We start from the raw sequence: 20,283 nt of genomic DNA on the forward strand, positions 1-20,283 counted from the left end.
CTACTGTATCAGAGGCAGCGAAGTGGGTAGGAAGCAAGACCCAGTGCTGGGGGGAGCTGGCTTAAAAGCCGATTTCTCCCCCTCCCCCCCCCCACGCTCACCATCTCCATGGTGCCACCTGCACTGCTGCAGAAGCACCAGGGGGAGCCAGAGGAGGCTGCTACAAAGCAGCCTCTGCTCACCGCGGGCCCAGGCTCACCATGGGTAGAGGCTGCTCCAGCAGCAGTCTCTGTCTGTGGGAGGTCTCAGCGGGGAGCTGGGGGACACACCCCCACCGTGGACAGGGGTTGCTCCCGTGAAGTAGCCCCTGTCCATGGTGGCCTGTGTTGGCCGCAGGCAGAGGCTGCTCTGGCAGCAGCCCCTCTCCATGGGGGATCCCAGCTCTTACCTGAGCCCTGCACCTCCAGCTCTTACTACTTTAAACTGCAGAGCACTGCGGGGGTAGCTCCTGGCCCCGGCATAAACTGGGACTGAGCAAGCCATCCCTTATCAGCTAACCATGTAGTCAATACAACTTTTATTGGCTACATGATTAGTGAATTACTCTCCTCTTAACATCCTTAATTTAAACCTGTTTTGTGCCCTCCAGATCTTAATAATATAGGAACCTGTTGATTTAGTCTTGCTGATATTGGGGCTTAATTCTCATGCAATCTGCCATATGATATTTTCTCCTATTTTACAGTGGGAAAAGGTTTAGGAAAATGTTATCTGAGGAAATGTTTACGAAAATCTGGAAATACTTTGTCTTGAAAAGAGAAGCGTAAAGGGGATATAAGTCTTCAAATGTATAAAGGTCTGTTATAAAGAGGATGGTGATTGGTTGTTCTCCACTGAAGTGACACATGAAATAATGGGCTTAATCTGCAGCAAGGGAGATGTAGGTTAGATATTAGAAAAATCTTTATCTACAAAGCTAGTTAAATTCTGGTAATACGTTACCAAGGGAAGTTGTGGAATACTTATTGGAGGTTTTTAAGAATAGGTGGAACAACCTCCTTTCAGAGATGGTCCAGGTTTATGTGGTCCTGCCTCAGAGCAGGGGTGATGGGTGAATGATCTCTTGAGGCTCCTTCCACCCTGACACTTCTATGATTCTGTGATAGTCCTATTTAAGACTTCTGCTGTTTTAAGATCAAGTTCATAGGTATCTGTGATTGAATCAACAATTGCAATGCAACCGCCTTGCTCTACTACATTTAAAAGGCAGAGGCGCAGCACGGAACCCCGGTGACTCTTACTACATTTAAAAGCACAGGTGCAGCATCTGGGACTGGGTGCGAGCTGGGACAACTAAGTCCCAGCTCGTGCCCAGTCCCCTGCTGCACCTTTGCCTTCCCTATCCCTCTGCAGAGGCGGTGCCAGGGGGAACCTGCTTTCAAGCCAGCTCCCACTAGTTCCTGCTCCCTCCGACCATTGCTGCCTCTGTCAGAGGCAGAGAAGTGACTAGTCAAGTAGTGACTTGACTAGTCACTTACATCCCAAATTTGTACTCTCCATCCAGTCGAATTACTGAGTATATTCTTCACTTAGGCATGTTTCTTTTTAGTATCCGTGTAGTAAGAAAAGTTAATGTGAACTTACACTGAACATAAACAGATTTGTTAATGAGTTTTTTCTTCCTAGGAAAATACTGTGGTCTGGGCTTTCCAATGGACAGTTTAATCGAGTCAAAAAGTAATGAAGTCACAGTACAGTTCATGAGCGGGACACACATTTCTGGTCGTGGATTTCTTGCCTCATATTCAACCACTGAAAAATCAGGTATTTGTCAGATTTAGTTGGTTATTCAGCATAATGATTAAAGTTAGACCTGTATGATGAGTACAAACTTTTTTTTCTGTGTTCTCAACATAAACAGTGGATATCTAAAAATACAAACTCTTACATGTCATCTTAACACTTCTCAACTGTCCTGCCCCCTAGATGCACTAAGTTGTCATTCAGGGTGGGTTAAGGAACGAAACACATGAAGCAGCTGCTTTAGATAGAAGATTAAATACGTTGTTTGGAGTATAAAAACCAAGATGTTAGATGAAAGATTTTTAGAGTAGATCATAGTAATGTGGCAGTACTATGGAATTCTGATCTCTTTCTCTCTCTCTCCGCCCCCCCCCCCCATTCATAGTCTCCTGTAATCTCTATAACTGTTGCATTTTTCTGTTGTGACACACACATATCAGTTCTATTTTTTCTGTCTGATTTAATCCATGTTACCTTGTCCCTGCAGAATCTTATGACTAGAGCCCAGCTTGTGGCTTCTTGTTTGTTTTTCTGCAAACTGCTTCTTTGTTCATCTTTCTTACTTTTATCGTACTGTGGCCTGAAATGGAGACTGCTATACCTGATCTTCCTCTTTCTTTATATTTGATTCTACTTGTGTTCCACCTAGACATCATTAAAAGTGGATGTAGAACTATGTGTGATCCTTTAGTTTTCTGTGGACCACCAGCAAGTATTTTGCTGGCCATATTTTGAAAATCTCATGGTTAGGATTGATGCTACAAAAACGTGGATGAGGTCGTCTTTTCATTCTAAATTTTCATTCTGTGTGTTAAATTTGTGCAAGTTAAATTAATGTGTATTTAAACTTGATAGCTCAGACTGACAGAAATAAACATGTCAAATTTTGATAATGTGGGAAAGGCCGTCCTATGCTTTGTACTTCATCCTGCTCCACATGTGCAAGGTGCAAGTGTTAAAACTCTTATGTAGCGTACTGATTTCATCCTCTCAATTCGGTTTCCTCTTGTAAGCAGAGAATAGGAAGTTCTGACTTAAAACATGCTAGAGTGCACTTATAAGCATTCTGTGAAGCAATACTGTAGATAATAAAAATTAAATTATGCAATATAAATGAACAAGAACAATTTTGTTATGAAGCTTCCGAGGGGTAGCTGAGTTAGTCTGTACAGGATAAACTTAAAAAACAACAATAGTCTGGGTAGCACTTTAAAAACTAACAAAACATATAGATGTTTTGTTATGATGTAACCTTAAATTTGTAAAGTTTACATGTTAAATTCTCAGTGGGTTTCCCAATCATTAGTACAAATTATCAAGGTTCTACTGTACTAAATTCACAGCTAGTATGTTATTTATCAGATATGATGTTTACATTTTGAGGGTTTTTTATTGAACCACACACAGAACTGATGAGCCTGAGAGATTCAATTTGATGGTCTTCATGTATTTTCTAAAAAGTTGGCTAACATCACTTGTCTCTACCTTCTTCCTGACTTAATTTTTTTTTCTTTCCAGACCTAATAACCTGTTTAGATAATGCAAGTCACTTTTCTGAACCAGAATTCAAGTAAGACCGATTTGCTTAGTTTCTCCCCGCTTCACTAGATGGTTATTTTAAAGTGGTTTTATTCAAGCTGTTACACAAATCATCTTCCACTATGTCACTTGTTTCGAAGAGAGTGCTTTGGATGGCAAAATCTAAATGATTAAATAACAATCATAAGTTGTGACCTTATTGTTACCAAAAATGAAGATAATTGTTTTATTATGCAGTAAACCTCGCTAATTTGCAATAAATTCACACACTGAAAAACCAGCAGTGTTCCCACTTTCCAGCCAAAAGTTAATGGTGCTAATGAGCACTCATAGCACTAAGAATTCATTGCTTTTACAAAATAGATTACAAAATGTGCATTGCTTAAAGGGGAAATACACATGTCATCCCAGGTGATAGTACTTTTCTGAAACTGTTTACAGTGCTAGTGACCACCATCACGTCTCCCATACACACTGCTTTTTCATTCCTGGAGGAGGTGTGGTGACCACTCCCCCACGGCCCTTAAACATACTATGGGTGGCTACAGTATCTGTCATAACTTAAATCTAACATTTATCACGATAAAAGCACATTTTGTGATGCATTAGATCTTGATTTTCTATTATTCACTTACTAATTTGTAAATTAATTGCCATTGGCCTCACAATTGGTGTAAATTAACGAGGTTCTTCTGTGATGTAATAGACAGTTGTGTTCATTCTTATGAATGGTATACAAGCCTGGACATCAAGATACACTTATTTGGGAAAAACATGTATTATTTAAAGCTAGAAGGTATTGTAAAGCCAATAAATTAATTTGGGTTACAATACTTACATTTTGGAGGAGCTGTAAACTCATGGCATCCCCACTCTTTCAAGATTTAACCTTTGCAATCCCCACATATTCCACATTAAGGCCCCAATGAACCATTTGCCCATTTATTCAGCAAAGTCTTTAAGCACTTGCTCAAGTCCTACTGACTTTATTGGAATTTGGGCACATGCTTAAGTATTTTGCTGAATAGGGGGCCTAACTGATACCCGTGTATTCCAACTTTCTTCCTCAAGTTTTTGCTTATTTGCAGTAGAGAGTGGCACTACAAGGTGAATATGTACTTTCATCAGAAATACAGCTATCTTGCCTCCTGCTATGCTCTAAAATAGGGATGTAAGCGACTAGTTGACTGTCCGATAAGCATAAGCTTATCGGAGAGTCGACTAGTGATGCGACTAGTTACTCCCTCCCCCCACTTTGCTGTCTCTATCAGAGGCAGCAATGTGGGGAGCAGGAGCCAGTGCTGGGGGGAGCCAACTTAAAAACCAGTCCTCCCCCTTCCCCCCCCCCCCCAGCACCGTCTGCGTGAGGCAGAGATATCATTTTAAAAATAATAATTATAGATCTATAGGCTAATATTGTATAAAATAAAAATTACTATTGCAATTTTGACAGCTTCAAAATTTTCAGATATGTAATAATGGTACCAGATATAGGGATATATACTTATTAAAAATGTAGTTAAAGCATGTGCTTTTATGATATTCTTGTCAAATGCCTGGTTTTTATTGTTCTAACTCTTTTTTTCCTGTATATGTATATATATATATATATATATATATATATATATATTTCTGATTTATATGCAGTGTTGTATAGCCATGTTAGTCCCAGGATATTAGGGAGACAAGGTGGATAAGGTAATATCTTTTATTGGCCCAACTTCTGTTGGTGAGAGAGACAAACTTTTAAGCTTATGCGAAGTTTCTCTTCAGGTCTGGGAAACATACTGAGTGTTACAGCTAAATCATACTAATCAACACATTTTTCAACAGACCAATTTAACAGGCCTCTTCATCTTTAATGGCCCCTTGAAATGTGTTATCTACTTGTGTTCAACAATCACTTCCACCTTGTATTTAGCTGTGATGCTGAGTGCATTTCCCAGACCTGAAGAGCTCCTTGCAAGTTTAAAACCTTGTCTCTCTCACCAACAAAAATTGGTCCAATAAAGGATATTGTCTCATCTGCCTTCTCTCTCCATTTCTGGCTTGACAGTTGTCAAATTATAACACACTGATAGATGGTGGTTTTACACAGCAATACAGTACAGTATTACAATCCTACCATGTGATAAGTTGTCTGTTCAGAGTTTGAGATACAAAACTAAATTACTTTCTAAAATGAAGTGCAATGGCATCCATATATTGACTTTATATTCCTTTTTCTTCCAGTAAGTACTGTCCAGCTGGATGTGTGATTCCTTTTGCTGATATTTCTGGCACTATTCCTCATGGATACAGAGATGTAAGTCTATTTAGACAAAAACATAATGTTCATTTTAAGTTTGATATAAATTTTGCACTTTTTTAATACAAAATCTGCTATACAGGCAGTCCCCGGGTTACATGGATCCGACTTACATCGGATCCCTACTTACAAACGGGGTGAGGCAACCCCGCACTAGCTGCTTCCCCCCAGCAGACCAGGGAGAAGCGAAGCTAGCGCCCCCCCACAGCAGACCAAGGAGACGCAGAGCGGCTTTTCTCAGCAGACACCTCAGCTTGAGAATAAAGGACTGAGGGAAGTGAGGTGTAGGAGAATAAAACTGAACTCTGGAGAAATGTTTGGCTAGAGTTTCTCCTACAATATGTACCAGTTCCGACTTACATACAAATTCAACTTAAGAACAAACCTACAGTCCCTATCTTGTACGTAACCCGGGGACTGGCTGTATATACTTGTTTTCTATCAGCTCTTTTTCTTTGGCTCTGGGAGTAGATTCTTCCTAATGTGACATGTTACTGATTTTGCTTGGCTATTTAATGGCAGGATCTCTGGACCTTGTCTCTAAGTAGTGGTTAAGCACCTCGTGCTTTTGATTATATCCTCTGTGAAATGTAGATCACTAGAATAATCTTTGGTACTTATAATTCTGTTGGTGGGCTCTCTCAAGCCTGTAACATTCAGGTTTCTGGAAAGGAGTCTAATTTCTTAATGGCATCTTCTGATTTCATGACACTGTAATGGATTTCAATGAACAGCAGTCATATTCTAGCTCTTCCTTACAGAATGGAGTTTATCATGTTCACTATACTGTACTCTGGCTACAAAAATAACTGGTTATGTAGTGTTTACTTTTGTAATGTGCATAAAAGTATCTAAGTTGTGTCTTTAAATGCTAAAAAGAGTATTCTGTGCTGTCTGTTGTCATGGATGGTGCTCTGGCAACAAATAAGTATAGTGAGCAATTATATCTTCTTATACTTTCTGCTAAAAGAAGCAGGTTACAGTAACCAGTTTTTTCCAACTAACTTTTAGAATGTGTATATACACATATTTCCCTTGCATAGTCTAACCTAAAAGATTCTCAAGAAAATAATCATAAACTGAAAATCACTTGAATCACTTCAGTATGTAAGTTCCAGATGAAGACCTTATTCAGTCATAATGTTGTATTCCATTCACGTTCATTATACTTCTCTTTTAGAAAACAGAAAAATGCAAAGATCAACATTTCATGCCCTATAAATTAAAAAATGAATAGTGCCTATGGATAATGGGGAAACAAATACTGTAAAACTCCATTAGTCCGGCATCCAATGCTCCGGGACTCCTGATGGTCCGGCACCATCAGCAACCCGGAAGTGCTGGGGCAGCCGGACAGGCTTCCCACATTCAGCTGCTGCTGAAACTGACCAGCAGCTGGGGTGCTGCCAGGTTGGTCCTGTAGCGCTGCCCCTCGGGGCTGCGGGACCAACCCGGCAGCACCCCAGCTGCTCTTGGGGATGCCTAGGGCAGAGCAGCTGGCGTGCTGCCGGGTTGGTCCCGCAGCGCCAAAGGACGGCGCTGCGGGACCAACCCGGCAGGATCCCAGCTGCTCTGCCCCAGGGGTCTCCGATTCAGCCGCTGCTGAAACAGATCAGCGGCTGATTCCAGGAAGCTGGGCAGTACCCCAGCTGCTCTGTCCCAGGTGTCCCCAAGAGCAGCTGGAGTGCTGCTGGGTTGGTGCCGTAGCGCCGCCCCTCGGCGCTGCGGGACCAACCCGGCAGCACCCCAGCTGCTCTATTGCAGGCATCCCCGATTCAGCTGCTGATGAAACTGACCAGCAGCGGCTGAATCAGGGACGCCTGGGGCAGAGCCGGACTATCGTAAGGGGGGGCTATGAGGGGTCTGGGGTGGCATCCCCTCCCACCCTACTCCAGACGCCTCATAGCCCCCCCTTCTGATAGTCCCGCATATCTGATAATCCGGCACCCCCTGGGTCCTAAAGGTGCCAGATTATCGGAAGTTTACTGTAGCAGTTTCTTTATGGTATAAAATGTCACTGAAACAGTTTGGGGGAGAAAAAGAATTTGAATGTTACTTTCTGTTTTCTTCAAAGTCGTCTTCACTGTGCATGGCTGGTGTGCATGCAGGAGTGGTGTCCAATATTCTGGGGGGCCAAATCAGTGTTGTAATCAGCAAAGGCATTCCATATTATGAAAGCTCTTTGGCTAACAATGTCACCTCAAAAGTGTAAGTATATTTGCCATGCTGTATTCATATATTTAATGCTTACCTCTGGTTTTCATCTCCTATTACCAAATCTGTGATCATCAGTTGTGTCAAAGGGAAAATTATAGTAAAATTACTCATCCATAGGAAGAGCAGATTCTATTCTAAGTAGGTTTTTATGCTGTACTAGTCATTTTTGTAGTATATGATTTCCTGTCCAAATTACTGGAACATCTATGCCATAAGTGAAAAATAAGACTTCATTGCAAAACTAGGGAATTTTCCTGCAAAATTATGCAGCATGAACATAAACTCCTAATAGTTTTTTGTTCTAAATAATAATAATCAGGGCTCAACAAATAATGTAATCTACTCACCTGTGGCGCGCGCATTACAACCTGGAAGAGCCAGCGCAGAGCGATCTGCGCATGCACAGAATGATCTGCACATGCGTAGAGCGCAGAACCGTGTGAAACCACGTGGCTGGTGAGCGGGGCTCGCCACCACTTGGTGAGCCCTGATAATAATAATTATTTGATTGAATATATGCTTGTCTTGCTTGCTACTTTGTAGTTTGTTGTTCATATATACAGGCAGTCCCCGACTTACGCGGATCCGACTTACGTCGGATCCGCACTTACGAATGGGGCTTTCTCGCCCCGGAGGTCGAGGTAGCGGATTGCTACCTGCGAGCTCCGGGGCGAGAGAGCCCCGTTCGTAAGCTGCTCCGGTGCCCCTGCTCTGCTGGAGACCGTCTCCAGCAGACCAGGGGCACCGGGCGGGTTCCCGCGCTTCTGAGGCTTTGCCAGAGCAAAGCCTCAGAAGCGCGGGAACCGCTGCTGCTGCCGCTTGAGACCCGGTGCCTGTGGTCTGCCGGGGACCGTCCCCAGCAGACCACAGGCACCGGGACTGAAGCCGCGGGGGGGGGGGGGGGGGGGGGGGTGCCGCGCCTCTGAGACTTTGCCAGAGCAAAGCCTCAGAGGCGCAGCACCCCGCTGCTGCTCTGCTCCCCGTGTCCCTGGTCTGCTGGGGGGGGGGGGGGGGCGCGGATAGTGTGCCCCCCTCCCCCCCAGCAGACCAGGCTTTTGTTTTGGACCCTGGAGCAGAGCAGCTGGGGCGCTGCGGATTGGTCCTGCAGCACCCGCTCTGGGCACTACTGGACCAACCCGGCAGCACCCCAGCTGCTCTGCCCCAGGTCCTGATTCAGCCGCTGCTGGTCAGTTTCAGCAGTGGCTGAATCAGGACGCCTGGGGCAGAGCAGCTAGGGTGCTGCTGGGTTGGTCCAGTAGCGCCGAGGGGTGCTACTGGAGCAACCCAGCAGCACCCCAGCTGCTCTGCCCCAGGCGTCCCCAAGTCAGCCGCTGCTGAAACTGACCAGCGCTGACTACAGGAAGCCCGAGGCAGAGTTGCTCTGCCCCAGGCTTCCTGGAATCAGCGCTCCTCAGTTTCAGCAGCAGCTGACTTGGGGACGCCTGGGGTTCTTAAGTTGAATCTGTATGTAAGTCAGAACTGGCGGTCAGTTTCTGCAGTGGCTGAATCTGGACGCCAGTTCCGACTTACATACAGATTCAACTTAAGAACAAACCTACAGTCCCTATCTTGTACGTAACCCGGGGACTGCCTGTATAATAAAACTATATCATTTTTGTCATTCTTACTTCAGTTTTCTTACAGTGGGGTAACTTTTATTTTTTTCCTCTTCCCTTTAAAAAAAATAAATGGCCAGGGAAGGATTTAAACACAATCTTACCCATTTCAGCGTAAAACTTCTGTTTGAATCTGAAAAGCTAAACTTATAGCATGCCCTGTGGCTGACTGATACATTGAGGAAAGAGCAGGTGATTGCTCTTTTTGTTTTAACTGAAACCTGTTTTTCAAGGCTGACTGCTCAGGCAAACCTGAAATTCATGGTGTATGTTTAGATAAATTGTCTGTTTTGAGACCCTACCCCCATCTACATTTGGAAAAATTTCTGAACATTTTCTGCCATTGCTTACCCTTCTTCAGCCCCATTGATGACAGCTGTGTTGGGAGCACTAATGTAGAAAGGCTGTTGGCCACACCTGGCATCTTTAATACTGTATCCTGAAAACTTGTTCAGAGCACATCTAATTGGCATGGAGGAAGTGCCAGTGTGTCTTCTACTCTAGGGATCCCAACATTGCTAATAATAGTGGAGCTGCACTAGTGTGGGTTGCAATGGGAAATATTTAGAAAAAGTTAAGTTTAGACATGTTCTGAATGAGCAATTAAATTTATTTTTTAAGGTATTCATAGCCATGTTTTCTTCTGAAGAACCAACATACCATGTTACAGAGTCTCTGGGACTTTCTGAGGATTAAAGGTTTATATATTGTCAGAAGATCAAAAACTGAACTGGGCTGTTAGTATTTGTTTAATTTTGCAGCATCAGTGCTGCACTGCTCTTTGAAATATCAGAACCTGTAGAACAGAGCTTAGATTCAGTTTGATCTGTTGATGTTTCAAGTATAGTTGTGCCTGGACATTGGGAGAAGGAATTCAGAGTAAAGTGGTGGTACTCTTGTTTTAGAGTCTCTGTTCTTCAAAAATCCCTGTAAATGAGAGAGGTTTGATTGGGGGTAGTATTTTCTTGTTCAGCTTCATCATTTAAATAGCCAAATGTTTTTAAGTGGCTTTTCTTTTAGATCTATCAATAGCTACACTTTTTAAAAACTTTTATTTGACATTTGAAATCTTTTAGAGAACAGGCAGTCCCCGGGTTACGTACAAGATAGGGACTGTAGGTTTGTTCTTAAGTTGAATTTGTATGTAAGTTGGAACTGGCGTCCAGATTCAGCCGCTACTGAAAGTGACCAGCGGCTGACTACAGGAAGCCCGAGGCAGAGTTGCTCTGCCCTGGGCTTCCTGGAATCAGCCGCTGATCAGTTTCAACAGCGGCTGAATTTGGACGCCTGGGACAGAGCAGCTAAGGCGCTGCTGGGTAGGTCCCCGCAGCGCCACATCTCAGCGCTGCGGGGACCAACCTGGCAGCACCCCAGCTGCTCTACCCCAGGTGTTCCCAAGTCAGCCGCTGCTGAAACTGATCAGCGGCTGATTCCAGGAAGCCGGGGCAGAGCAACTCTGCCTCGGGCTTCCTGTAGTCAGCCGCTGGTCAGTTTCAGCAGCGGCTGACTTGGGGACGCCTGGGGCAAAGCAGCTGGGGTGCTGCCGGGTTGGTCCAGTAGCGCCGAGGAGTGGCGCTGCGGGACAAACTCGGCAGCGCCCCAGCTGCTCTACCGCAGGCGTCGTCGGCGAGAAAAGCCTGGTCTGCTGGGGGAAGGGGGCACACTAGCTGCGCCCCCCCCCCCCCCCCCCCGGAGACCAGGGAGATGCAGGTGGCGGGACCGCCGAGACGCGCCGCGGTCCCGCCCGCATCCTCCGCGGCTTTGCTCCACGTCTCCCTGGTCTGCTGGGGGGGGGGGGGGGCGGGGAGGCGGGCCTCCCTCCAGCAGACCAGGGAGACGCGGAGCAAAGCCACGGAGCACGTGGGCAGCGGGACAGCCCAGACGCGCTGCGGCTGTCCCGCTGCCCGCGTGCTCCGAGGCTTTGCTCCCCGTCTCCCTGGTCTGCTGGGGGGAGACCCCCCCCAGCAGACCAGGGAGACGCGGAGCAAAGCAGCGGAGCATGCGGGCAGCGGGACAGCCCAGACGTGCCGCGACTGTCCCACTGCTGGGACAGCCGCGGCGCGTCTGGGTTGTCCCGCTGCCCACGTGCTCCGCGGCTTTGCTCCCCGTCTCCCTGGTCTGCTGGGGGGGCGCGGAGCAGTTTTTCTCGCCCGGGAGGACGCAGGCGGCGGGACCGCGGCGCATCTGGGCGTCCTGCTGCTCGCGTCCTCCTGGGCGAGAAAAGCCCCGTTCATAATTGCGGATCTGACATAAGTCGGATCCACGTAACTCGGGGACTGCCTGTAGATGCTACCTTGTAGGCCAGGTTTTGGACTGGAGTGCTGAAACAGAGTACACAGTGGTGTTAGCAGGGCTACTTCAATAAGAAAAAATATTTGGGTATGAATAGGTTCCTGGTGTGATGCAGTAGTAGGGAAAAAATAAATGTGAGAACAATTTGCCTTAAATGTTTCATTGACAGTCACAAAAATAGCTTTCTTCTGTTTCCTGCAGAGGACAATTATCTTCAAGTCTCTTCACATTTAAGACTAGTGGTAAGCATTATCACTCTCATATTAATTTTTATATAAACTTACGGAGTGGGAAAAGTGTGGTGTTTTTTTTAAATAGAGCTGTTGTGCTTGCAACGAAGACTTTTTTTAACTGAGTTAATTAAATACCTCTTATGTATTTATGAGTTTTCACTGGATTGTTGTGAGAGTGAATCAGAGTTTAAGGGCTTTGAATATACGGATAAAGGCTTAGTATGCTTGGTATTGACAATTTGATTAAATGAAACCCTTTAATTCAATTGCTCTGAGTCCTATTTCCACTTCCTCATTCTTAAATTTAACCTCTCCATTTCTAGATTTGAAACATTTGAAAATGTATTGTCTCCAGCCCCCAAAGTTATTGTTTAGCCTAGTTATAATTATTTGTCCTTTGAATCTTTCCCCGTATGCTAGTACTCAAGGTTTTTTGTGCGGCTACATAGAAAGAAGTTCTTCTACCTTTTTGTTGGTCTCTTAATGTAGTTTAAAATATAAGAATGTAAATATAAGTATGCTGAAAAGTGGAAAGGTCAGCATTTGCTCATTTTATATTTTTAGTAATTTTTTTACATTCTATTCTATTTTACTTAGTTTTTACAGCAAATGTATTACCTATTGCTGAGTGTTAACTGAGTTTGTTAAAAAATATAACCTTCAAGCCTCTTAATTTATATTCTTCTTTCTTAACTTTCTGGTATTGAGACAACACCTCTTCTCCCCTCTCCCCCAACTGAATGTAACATTTCAATCCAGATGTTTTCTTGCCTGAGCCTTAGCAAGAAACTGTCACACCCTTGCAGTGGTAATATGAATACTCCTGCACATAAAACCACAAACTTCTTTGATCCTTTTTATTGGTGAATATGAAAATTCATATTTATTTGCTGTTCAGCATAATCAGTGTTGCACCTTTTAGAGCATTGCTGCTTTTCATGTTTTTCCCTTCCTTCCAATATATTTTCCAGATGATTTTCTCCAAGATACATTAGCTGTTGTTTTCCACATTGAATTTCACTTTTCATTATTTTTGTCCCTATTGATGTTTGTAACCCTTCCTAATTTAATTTCCTTTGTAAATTTCATTGATGTGTTGTTTACCCACTATGTAACTCCATTAATGAAGAAATTAATATCAGATTAATGTTGCTCAGTAGCCTACTTGACAACTCTTCTGTAACTGTGTGTTGCTTTTTATCCTTACCCTTTATTTACAGTTTTCCAGTTTGAATTAACTTTGTGAATTTTTAGACACTGAAGTAGATAGTTTACCATGGTATACAATTAAATACCAGATTTGAAAAATCATTTTATTACACAATATAACTTTAATTTAAAAGGAAGAATTCAGAGCAAGAAAATTTGGTTGAGTAACTTTCGATTTTGTATTTTAATCATTTCTTATATTGTTCAGGTTGCTATGGGACACTGGGAATGGAATCTGGAGTAATCCCTGATTCTCAAATTACTGCATCATCAAGTCTAGAGTGGCCTGACCAAACAGGCCTGGTAAACATCTGGACCCCTGAAAGAGCCAGATTGAAAAGGGTTGGACCTCCTTGGGCTGCTTTTGCCACTGATGGATATCAGTGGTTACAAATAGACCTGAATAAAGAAAAGAAAATAACAGGTAAGCAGATCTAAGGTGGCTTTTAAAAGAATATTTGGAAATGTAGGGAATGGGTAGGTTCATAACTGATGGAGTTTTAATCTGGGGGTTATAAATGAATTTCAATTGGCTTCTGACTACGATCAGAACAATATTTCCATGGTCCCTACTTACTCTATCCAAGAAATTCTAGAATTAGAGATGGACAGCTTAGCGGATGGTTTCGCATAAGAGCCACTCAACAAGTTTTGTGTAACTGTTTCTGGTGATTGTTCTTTTGGATGAAAAAGGCTTTCCTGGCTTTCTTATATATATGTCAATTCTGAATTAATTCTTTGTAATGTAGCAGTATGCATTCTTTGAAGTGGATCACCCAAAGAAAAAATTACAGTTTTATGTAATACTTAACTTTTTTTGATCGTTGGCTTCAATCTTTTCGTTTTAGTGCTATCTACATCTTAATTTTCCTCCTTGTTTGTGGAAAAGAATGAAGACTAACAGATATCACTTTTAGATCTTGTTACTAGTCCTCTTTTCTGATTATGTAGTTAGATTTTATATCAACTAACCTTCCTGAGATTTCTTTTCCCCTTGACATTAACAAAAATTGCAGGGTTATACTTCTACTTAAGATCATTCTTAATTTGAAGAATGATGGATTCCAAGACTCATGCCTTGTGTTGGTCTGATGCTTTCTTAATCACGTTGAAAGCCCTGTACATTCACTTCTCATTTCATCATCTCTTTCCTTTTCCTGTGCATAAAGTGATATTCTTCTCCCACTTCAAAACTCACTATTTTCACCTTTCCATTTCCTATTAACCTGAACTCTAGCTGTTGTCACTCATCCCTCATTATATTAAAAATATGTAAACAGAACCAAAAAAACCCCAAAAAACAACCCAGGAAAATCACTACATTGAACATTGTCCTTTGCTCTCCCAACAACTGTTTAATTTTCCATTATTCCATGTGGCCTGTTGTCAATTTTTCCTGATTGTTGTACTTAGCGTATAAGGATGTATGAAATGAGAGCCTTGCCAAATGCCACTTTAAAAGGTTGTGTATGTCATGAAACTATAGAAATAGTTATGTTCTTCAAACATTTTCGGTCACATTTGTGTCATGGTGACTTTTTATTATCAGTTTATTAGTGTTTCATACCTTTGAACCCATATCAGTGTTGTAGACCAGAGTTACCTTATTTGATTACTTCAGATGATAAATTCACTTTTATTGACCTACCAAATTAACCAAGTTGGCATTAAATATATGCATATGATCTCCTTAAAGGAATTCCTTTGTTAGTGTTGTAGTTTTCTGTCTTTTAAAGACCTTTTGTCACAAAGTTGAGTTTGGGTGGCAAGATAACTGGTACATTTAATCTGGAAATTCAAAATTGATGCCATGATTTAAAAAAAGAAAAAAGACAGTGAATAGTTAAACAGCATTAACTCTGATCCTATTCACCGCCACTCTTGTGCCTATTTCATCTTGCATACAAAATAGAAGACATAGAATCATAGAACCATGAGATTACAAGGGACAGCAAAGGGTCCTCTACTCTGATCCCCCAGTCAAGAAGCAGGATTTGCTCTGGCTAACCCAGTCAAGAAAACTGGTTATCCAGTCTCTTTTTGAAAACCTCCAGTTAAGAAGATTCTATTGTCTTACTGTTCTTACAGTTCCAAAGTTTCTCCTGAGATTTAATCTAAATGTGCTGTGTTATTGTTGGAACCCATTGCCTGTTCTTCTGTCTGCTGTGGCAAGAGAGGACAGTTTTTCTCCATCATTTTATAACTACCGTGACATCTTGTTGAAGGTTTTTTTATAAGACTGAAATAAGCCTATTAAATCCAGGTGTATTTTGTCTGTGGAGTTGGGGATCTTTGATATAAATGTTACTTTATACTCATATTTATAGGATCCATCACTACCCCTCACTTCTTGTATGGAAACACAACACTTAAAAGGTTCGTCGTCTCCAATTAAGTACTTAGGAGTAATATGTAATAAGTCCTGAGGGAATTCTGCACCAAAAAATTACGAATTCTGTGCATAATATTTTAAAATTCTGTACATTTTATTTTTCAATAAATAAATGTGGAAAGTCCAGCATGGCAGTGGGGAGAACAGGCCATTGGTTGCACAGAGGTGGGAGATCACCCAGCAGCCCCAGATATGGCGGTGAGGCTGCACATGATCCTGACACAGCGAAAGGGCTGGGAATGGCTTAGAAACATCCTGGGGACCCTGTCCTTCTAAGCCAGGTGTGGGCAAGTGAGCTCAGCTTAGCAGGAGCCAAGTTTGGTGGAGTTTAGTGTGTGGGGGGGAGAGGGGAAGGGAGATTCAGATGTGGAATGAGAGGATTCTATGTGGGGCAGTTTGGGTAGTTCAGCAGGAGATCTGGGTGCTGCAGAAATGGGTGTCTGGGTGCAGCTGGTTGGTGTGGGGGGCTTTCTGATGGCCCAGGTGTGGACTTGTGTGCATCAGTGAGGTGAGTGTTGAAGTGAGGGGGTTTTAGGTGGAGGGAGTCCAGGTGCAGGGTGTTGCAGCTTGGCAGCAGGGGTTTGGCTGCAGTGGGGCTCCAGATATGAGGGGATCAGTGAGGGGAGCTGAGTGAAGGGGAGGGTGGAGTAGGGTAATTTAGATATATGGGTTCTGGGTGCAGGGGAAGCTGCTTCCTGTACAATGACCCCTGACTGACAGGTAATGGGGACAGGAAGCTGGGGGGGGGGGGGGGGGTGAGAGTGAGGAGGTTCCTGCAGCCTGGGAAGGTTTCTGGGGGTGAATCTGACCCAGTCATGGACATTCCTTGCTGAGGAAGAGGAAGTCCTGCCCTTGTGCAGCCCAGCCAGGTTTAGCAGCTGAGCCCATTCCAGGGTAGGAGCCACCATCCCTATCTTACAACCGTCCTTACTCCACTGGTAGTGATAAACCACACCGTTCCAGGCACCTGAAATGATGCACCCACATTGCTGTGGAGATGTGTGTGACCGCCCTTGCAGCTTCCTTTTGCTTTCCCATTGGAAAGGGATTTTTCTGCAGGGAAACAAAGAAATCTGAAGGGTTATGAATATTGTGCATGCGTAGTAGCACAGACTTCCCTCAAGAGTAGTTTGTACTGTATCTCATGTTTTGAGACACATTTGCATTAGGGATGTCAACGTGTAGTTTACTACATTAGTTAATCTTGTCAACTACACCCATGTCCCCTCCACTGTCACTGTATCCGAGGCAGTGGTGGGGCGGGAGAGCGGGAGCTGTTGCCTGTGAGGTGACTTTAAGCAGGCTCTCCACGAGCAGCTGATCTGCCTCCTCCCCCCACCTCTGCACTGCTGCCTGTGATAGCCAGCTCCCTACATGCGCCAGCTCTGCGGACCTGCCTTCGAGGCAGTGAGGGGGGTCAGACAGGAGCCAGTACTGGGGGGAGCTGGCTTAAAAGCTGGTTCCCTCCCAGCACCAGCTCCGTGGTGCTGCCTGCCCCCCTCGCTCATGCCACACTCCTGATTGTCTTGCCCCAGGAACTATCCAATAGTCGTGTAACCACTAAGGTTTGATGTGGTTACATGACTGTTCAATTACACGATATCTAACATTGCTAATTTGCATTTCAAACTGCATTTTTTCTTGGGATTTTTCCCTGAGTTGTCATTTCTTGTCAGGAGATGTGAAAGCCTGCCTTGGCTATGTGTGATCTTAAAGAAAACAGATGTAATTTACAATAACTACAGATATAAGGAAGATACACTTCAGTATAAATGCTACATTTGTGTGCAAGCAGCCTCTCATTACATCTGATCTCTTCTCAGTTTTCCTAGTCACTAATAGAGAACAAACTATGAGAGATCTTCCAACTCTAATGCTAGTTGAATATATGCAGGGCTTAGATTGTCTTCAGTCCATAGGCAGCCATGTGATGAATAGAGCTGTAAGGTCCATGAATTACAAAAGTATAATATCCTCAGATTGTAATCTCATTTATGACTGTGTGGTTTTGAGTGCATAATATTTCATGTTCCTTTTTCTACTGTCTCATTCCCCACACTCTTACCATTGTTGTACAGCATGTGTTCACATTGTTTAGGAGAGACTTTGGACAGACTTTATAGCAAATATATACTTTTCACTTTACTAAAATGGGGTATGTGACAACAAAAGGAGAAAGTAGCCATTTTTCGTTCTTCTATGTTGTGTGCATGTTACTAATATCCATGCATGTACTCTTTCAGCATTCATGTTTCATTCACTTAATCTGTGTGCTTCAAAAATATTTAATTTTAACAATATAGATGGCGGAAGTAGCAATGCTTATTTTAAATCTGCTTTCTGGGTTTTTTTCCCCTACTTTGTAATTTCCTCCATATTGTTACTAAGATATTTGGGTTGTGATCCAGCACAGCAGATATGTGTAAGCTCAACTTTTATGAATAGTCAAATGGGCTATTAGTCATAAAGTTAAGCAAGTGCTTATTGCTTTCCTGGATTGAAGCCTCAATGAGTGGGATGTTTGTGTCAGCTACTGCTACATAGCTGTTAATTCACTGATGTTTTGCAGTTCTACTGCATACTGAACAGGAATGGAGTTTGGAACAAGCAGGTGGCAACTGTTACATGAAGGGACTGATAACTATGAAACAGTTGGTCTTGGTCAGGGTCTGAGGATGTCCTTTACATCAGTGGTTCCCAATCTTTTTTTTTATACCGGGGACCGGCAAACCCATTCACAAACTTTCAGCAGACCAGCAACATTTTATTTGCATAGTCATTATTTACAGAAAATGTTACAGGTTCTCCAAAATACGTGCCCCAGGCCCCTCATACACTCCAACCCTGACACCTCTGTTATTCAGCTCTGGCCGCCAGAGCAGCCGCCCACTGGGCAGCCTTGGCCTCTGCAGCTGGAGAAAACCCTGGCTCCCCCCAACCACACAGCAGGCCCTGGCTCCCTCCCGTCGTCTCCCCCTCCCCAGCACCGCAGCTGCTCTCCACGCAGCCCCACCAGGCAGGCTGCATAGCAGCTGTCAGAGCTGGAATTGGGACCACAGTGAGGCTGCCCCAGCTCCAGCTGTGGCACACCTGGCTGCCAGCTGCCCCATTCACCCTGCTGATGCATGGGGAAGTGGGTGGGAAGGGAATCCCCTTATGGGGAACCCCTGTGGGTGGGACTAATTAAAAGTTGGGGGCATGGCCTGGCAATGTGCTGTGTCCCAGCAGGATGGGATTTGCGACGCACCACCAGTCCGCAGGTGTAGGGCAACCATTGCATGAGAGGTTGCATTCTCCTCTTTTTTCTCTTCTGCATTAATTCTTCAAAGTTGTTTCACCTTTTCCGTGTGTGTGTGTGTGTGTGTGTGTGTGTGTGTGTGTGTGTGTGTGCGCGCGCGCGCATGTGTGTTAATCTGCCTCATGTCAAAATTTAATTAGTTTTAGGTGGAGCAGATATGTTCTTTAACACCTATACTTCAAGAAGACAATCCTAAACTATCCTCTTTGAATTGGTCAGTTCAGTGTTACAGCTGTCTCAGGAATGATCTTTGTAATCCCAGATAACAGTCTCACTGGAACATCAACTTTCATACAACAAACTTTTGTTCTCCTCTTTCCATCTTTGCTCTGATCTTTATACTCTTCTTTTAATTTCATGTCTGTATCGATGCTTTCTATAAAAATGTTTCTTAGACTATTATAATACTTGTAAGTACATGCTTAAGAAAACTTGTGGTGTCTCAGTACTGCTTTATATATAGATAGTCTGTGAATTCAAAACCAGAGTGGCTTTAGTTTGTCTTTGTAAATCCAGAATACAAGGCCAAAATGCAGCAGACTTACTCCCTACAAAGAAATGCAAAGAAAAAAAAGTTAAGGACGTTTTAGAATAGTAAGTTAAAATAATTATAAGAACACAGTCACAAATGTTTAAAAGGAAAATATTTCAAATATTAACTGATGCAGAAGAGAACATATGCTTGATTCCTCTACCTAAAGTTGCCGTATCCTGGGTACATGCTTTGTATTCTAAAGCAGTGCATGAAAACATTGATGTAAACATTTTTCCAAGCAGACCTATAAATGGAAACCTTTATATTTACAGGTATTATAACTACTGGATCCACCATAGCTGAGTACTACTATTACATCTCTGCCTACCGAATTCTATACAGTGATGATGCACAGAAATGGACAGTATACAGAGAACCTGGTGTTGATCAGGATAAGGTAAAATTAGAATAGACTGTCTAAAGAGACAGTCATAATGAGTCTGTGTATACTGTGTGTATATATATGACTAGGCATAATGAAGAAAATCATCAAGTGACTTTTCTTCACAGCTTGGTAAATTAGTGTTGATCCTTGGGCCAAGAATAGCATATAAGCAAAATTAAATCTGAACTCTCACAAATATAATCACTCCTGAGATGTGGAAAATATACTATTATCCAAATTGATGAGGAATTCCTGGAGAGTATTCATGCTGAAGCTGAGGAAGCTGTCCAACTACAAAAGTCCATGGTACACCACTGGTGGAGGAGGAGATGGTTCAAGGGGGACATGGAAAGCTGGCCACCCCTGTACCCAACCCTCCCACCATGATTCTGGAGAACTGTTATGCTGTAATGGATGCGGGAGATAAGGAATCACCCCTAGAGCAGAAGAGAAGCCTCATACCCCCAAGGCTGGGAGGTCTGCAGCCACTGCTGCGAGAAGGAAATGTAGGGTAGT

General features: G+C 43.3%; 1 protein-coding gene across 5 annotated transcripts in view; it reads left to right on the forward strand.

Moving 5' to 3' along the window:
* DCBLD2 (discoidin, CUB and LCCL domain containing 2) overlaps window positions 1-20,283 on the forward strand; it is an 80,986-nt gene that overhangs the window by 34,324 nt on the left and 26,379 nt on the right. For 4 of the 5 annotated variants that reach the window (XM_075914478.1, XM_075914424.1, XM_075914595.1 and 1 more), the window contains 7 exons: window positions 1,627-1,764; window positions 3,262-3,313; window positions 5,515-5,587; window positions 7,665-7,798; window positions 11,917-11,957; window positions 13,366-13,581; window positions 19,655-19,779. In XM_075914478.1, the coding sequence (XP_075770593.1) occupies window positions 1,627-1,764; window positions 3,262-3,313; window positions 5,515-5,587; window positions 7,665-7,798; window positions 11,917-11,957; window positions 13,366-13,581; window positions 19,655-19,779 (779 nt within the window). Of the gene's footprint in view, window positions 1-689; window positions 797-1,626; window positions 1,765-3,261; window positions 3,314-5,514; window positions 5,588-7,664; window positions 7,799-11,916; window positions 11,958-13,365; window positions 13,582-19,654; window positions 19,780-20,283 lie in introns of those variants that run through there. The other variant, XM_075914528.1, reaches the window with a different exon arrangement.

This window comes from Pelodiscus sinensis, chromosome 1 (genome assembly GCF_049634645.1).
Source record: "Pelodiscus sinensis isolate JC-2024 chromosome 1, ASM4963464v1, whole genome shotgun sequence".
NCBI classification, from domain to species: Eukaryota; Metazoa; Chordata; order Testudines; family Trionychidae; genus Pelodiscus; species Pelodiscus sinensis.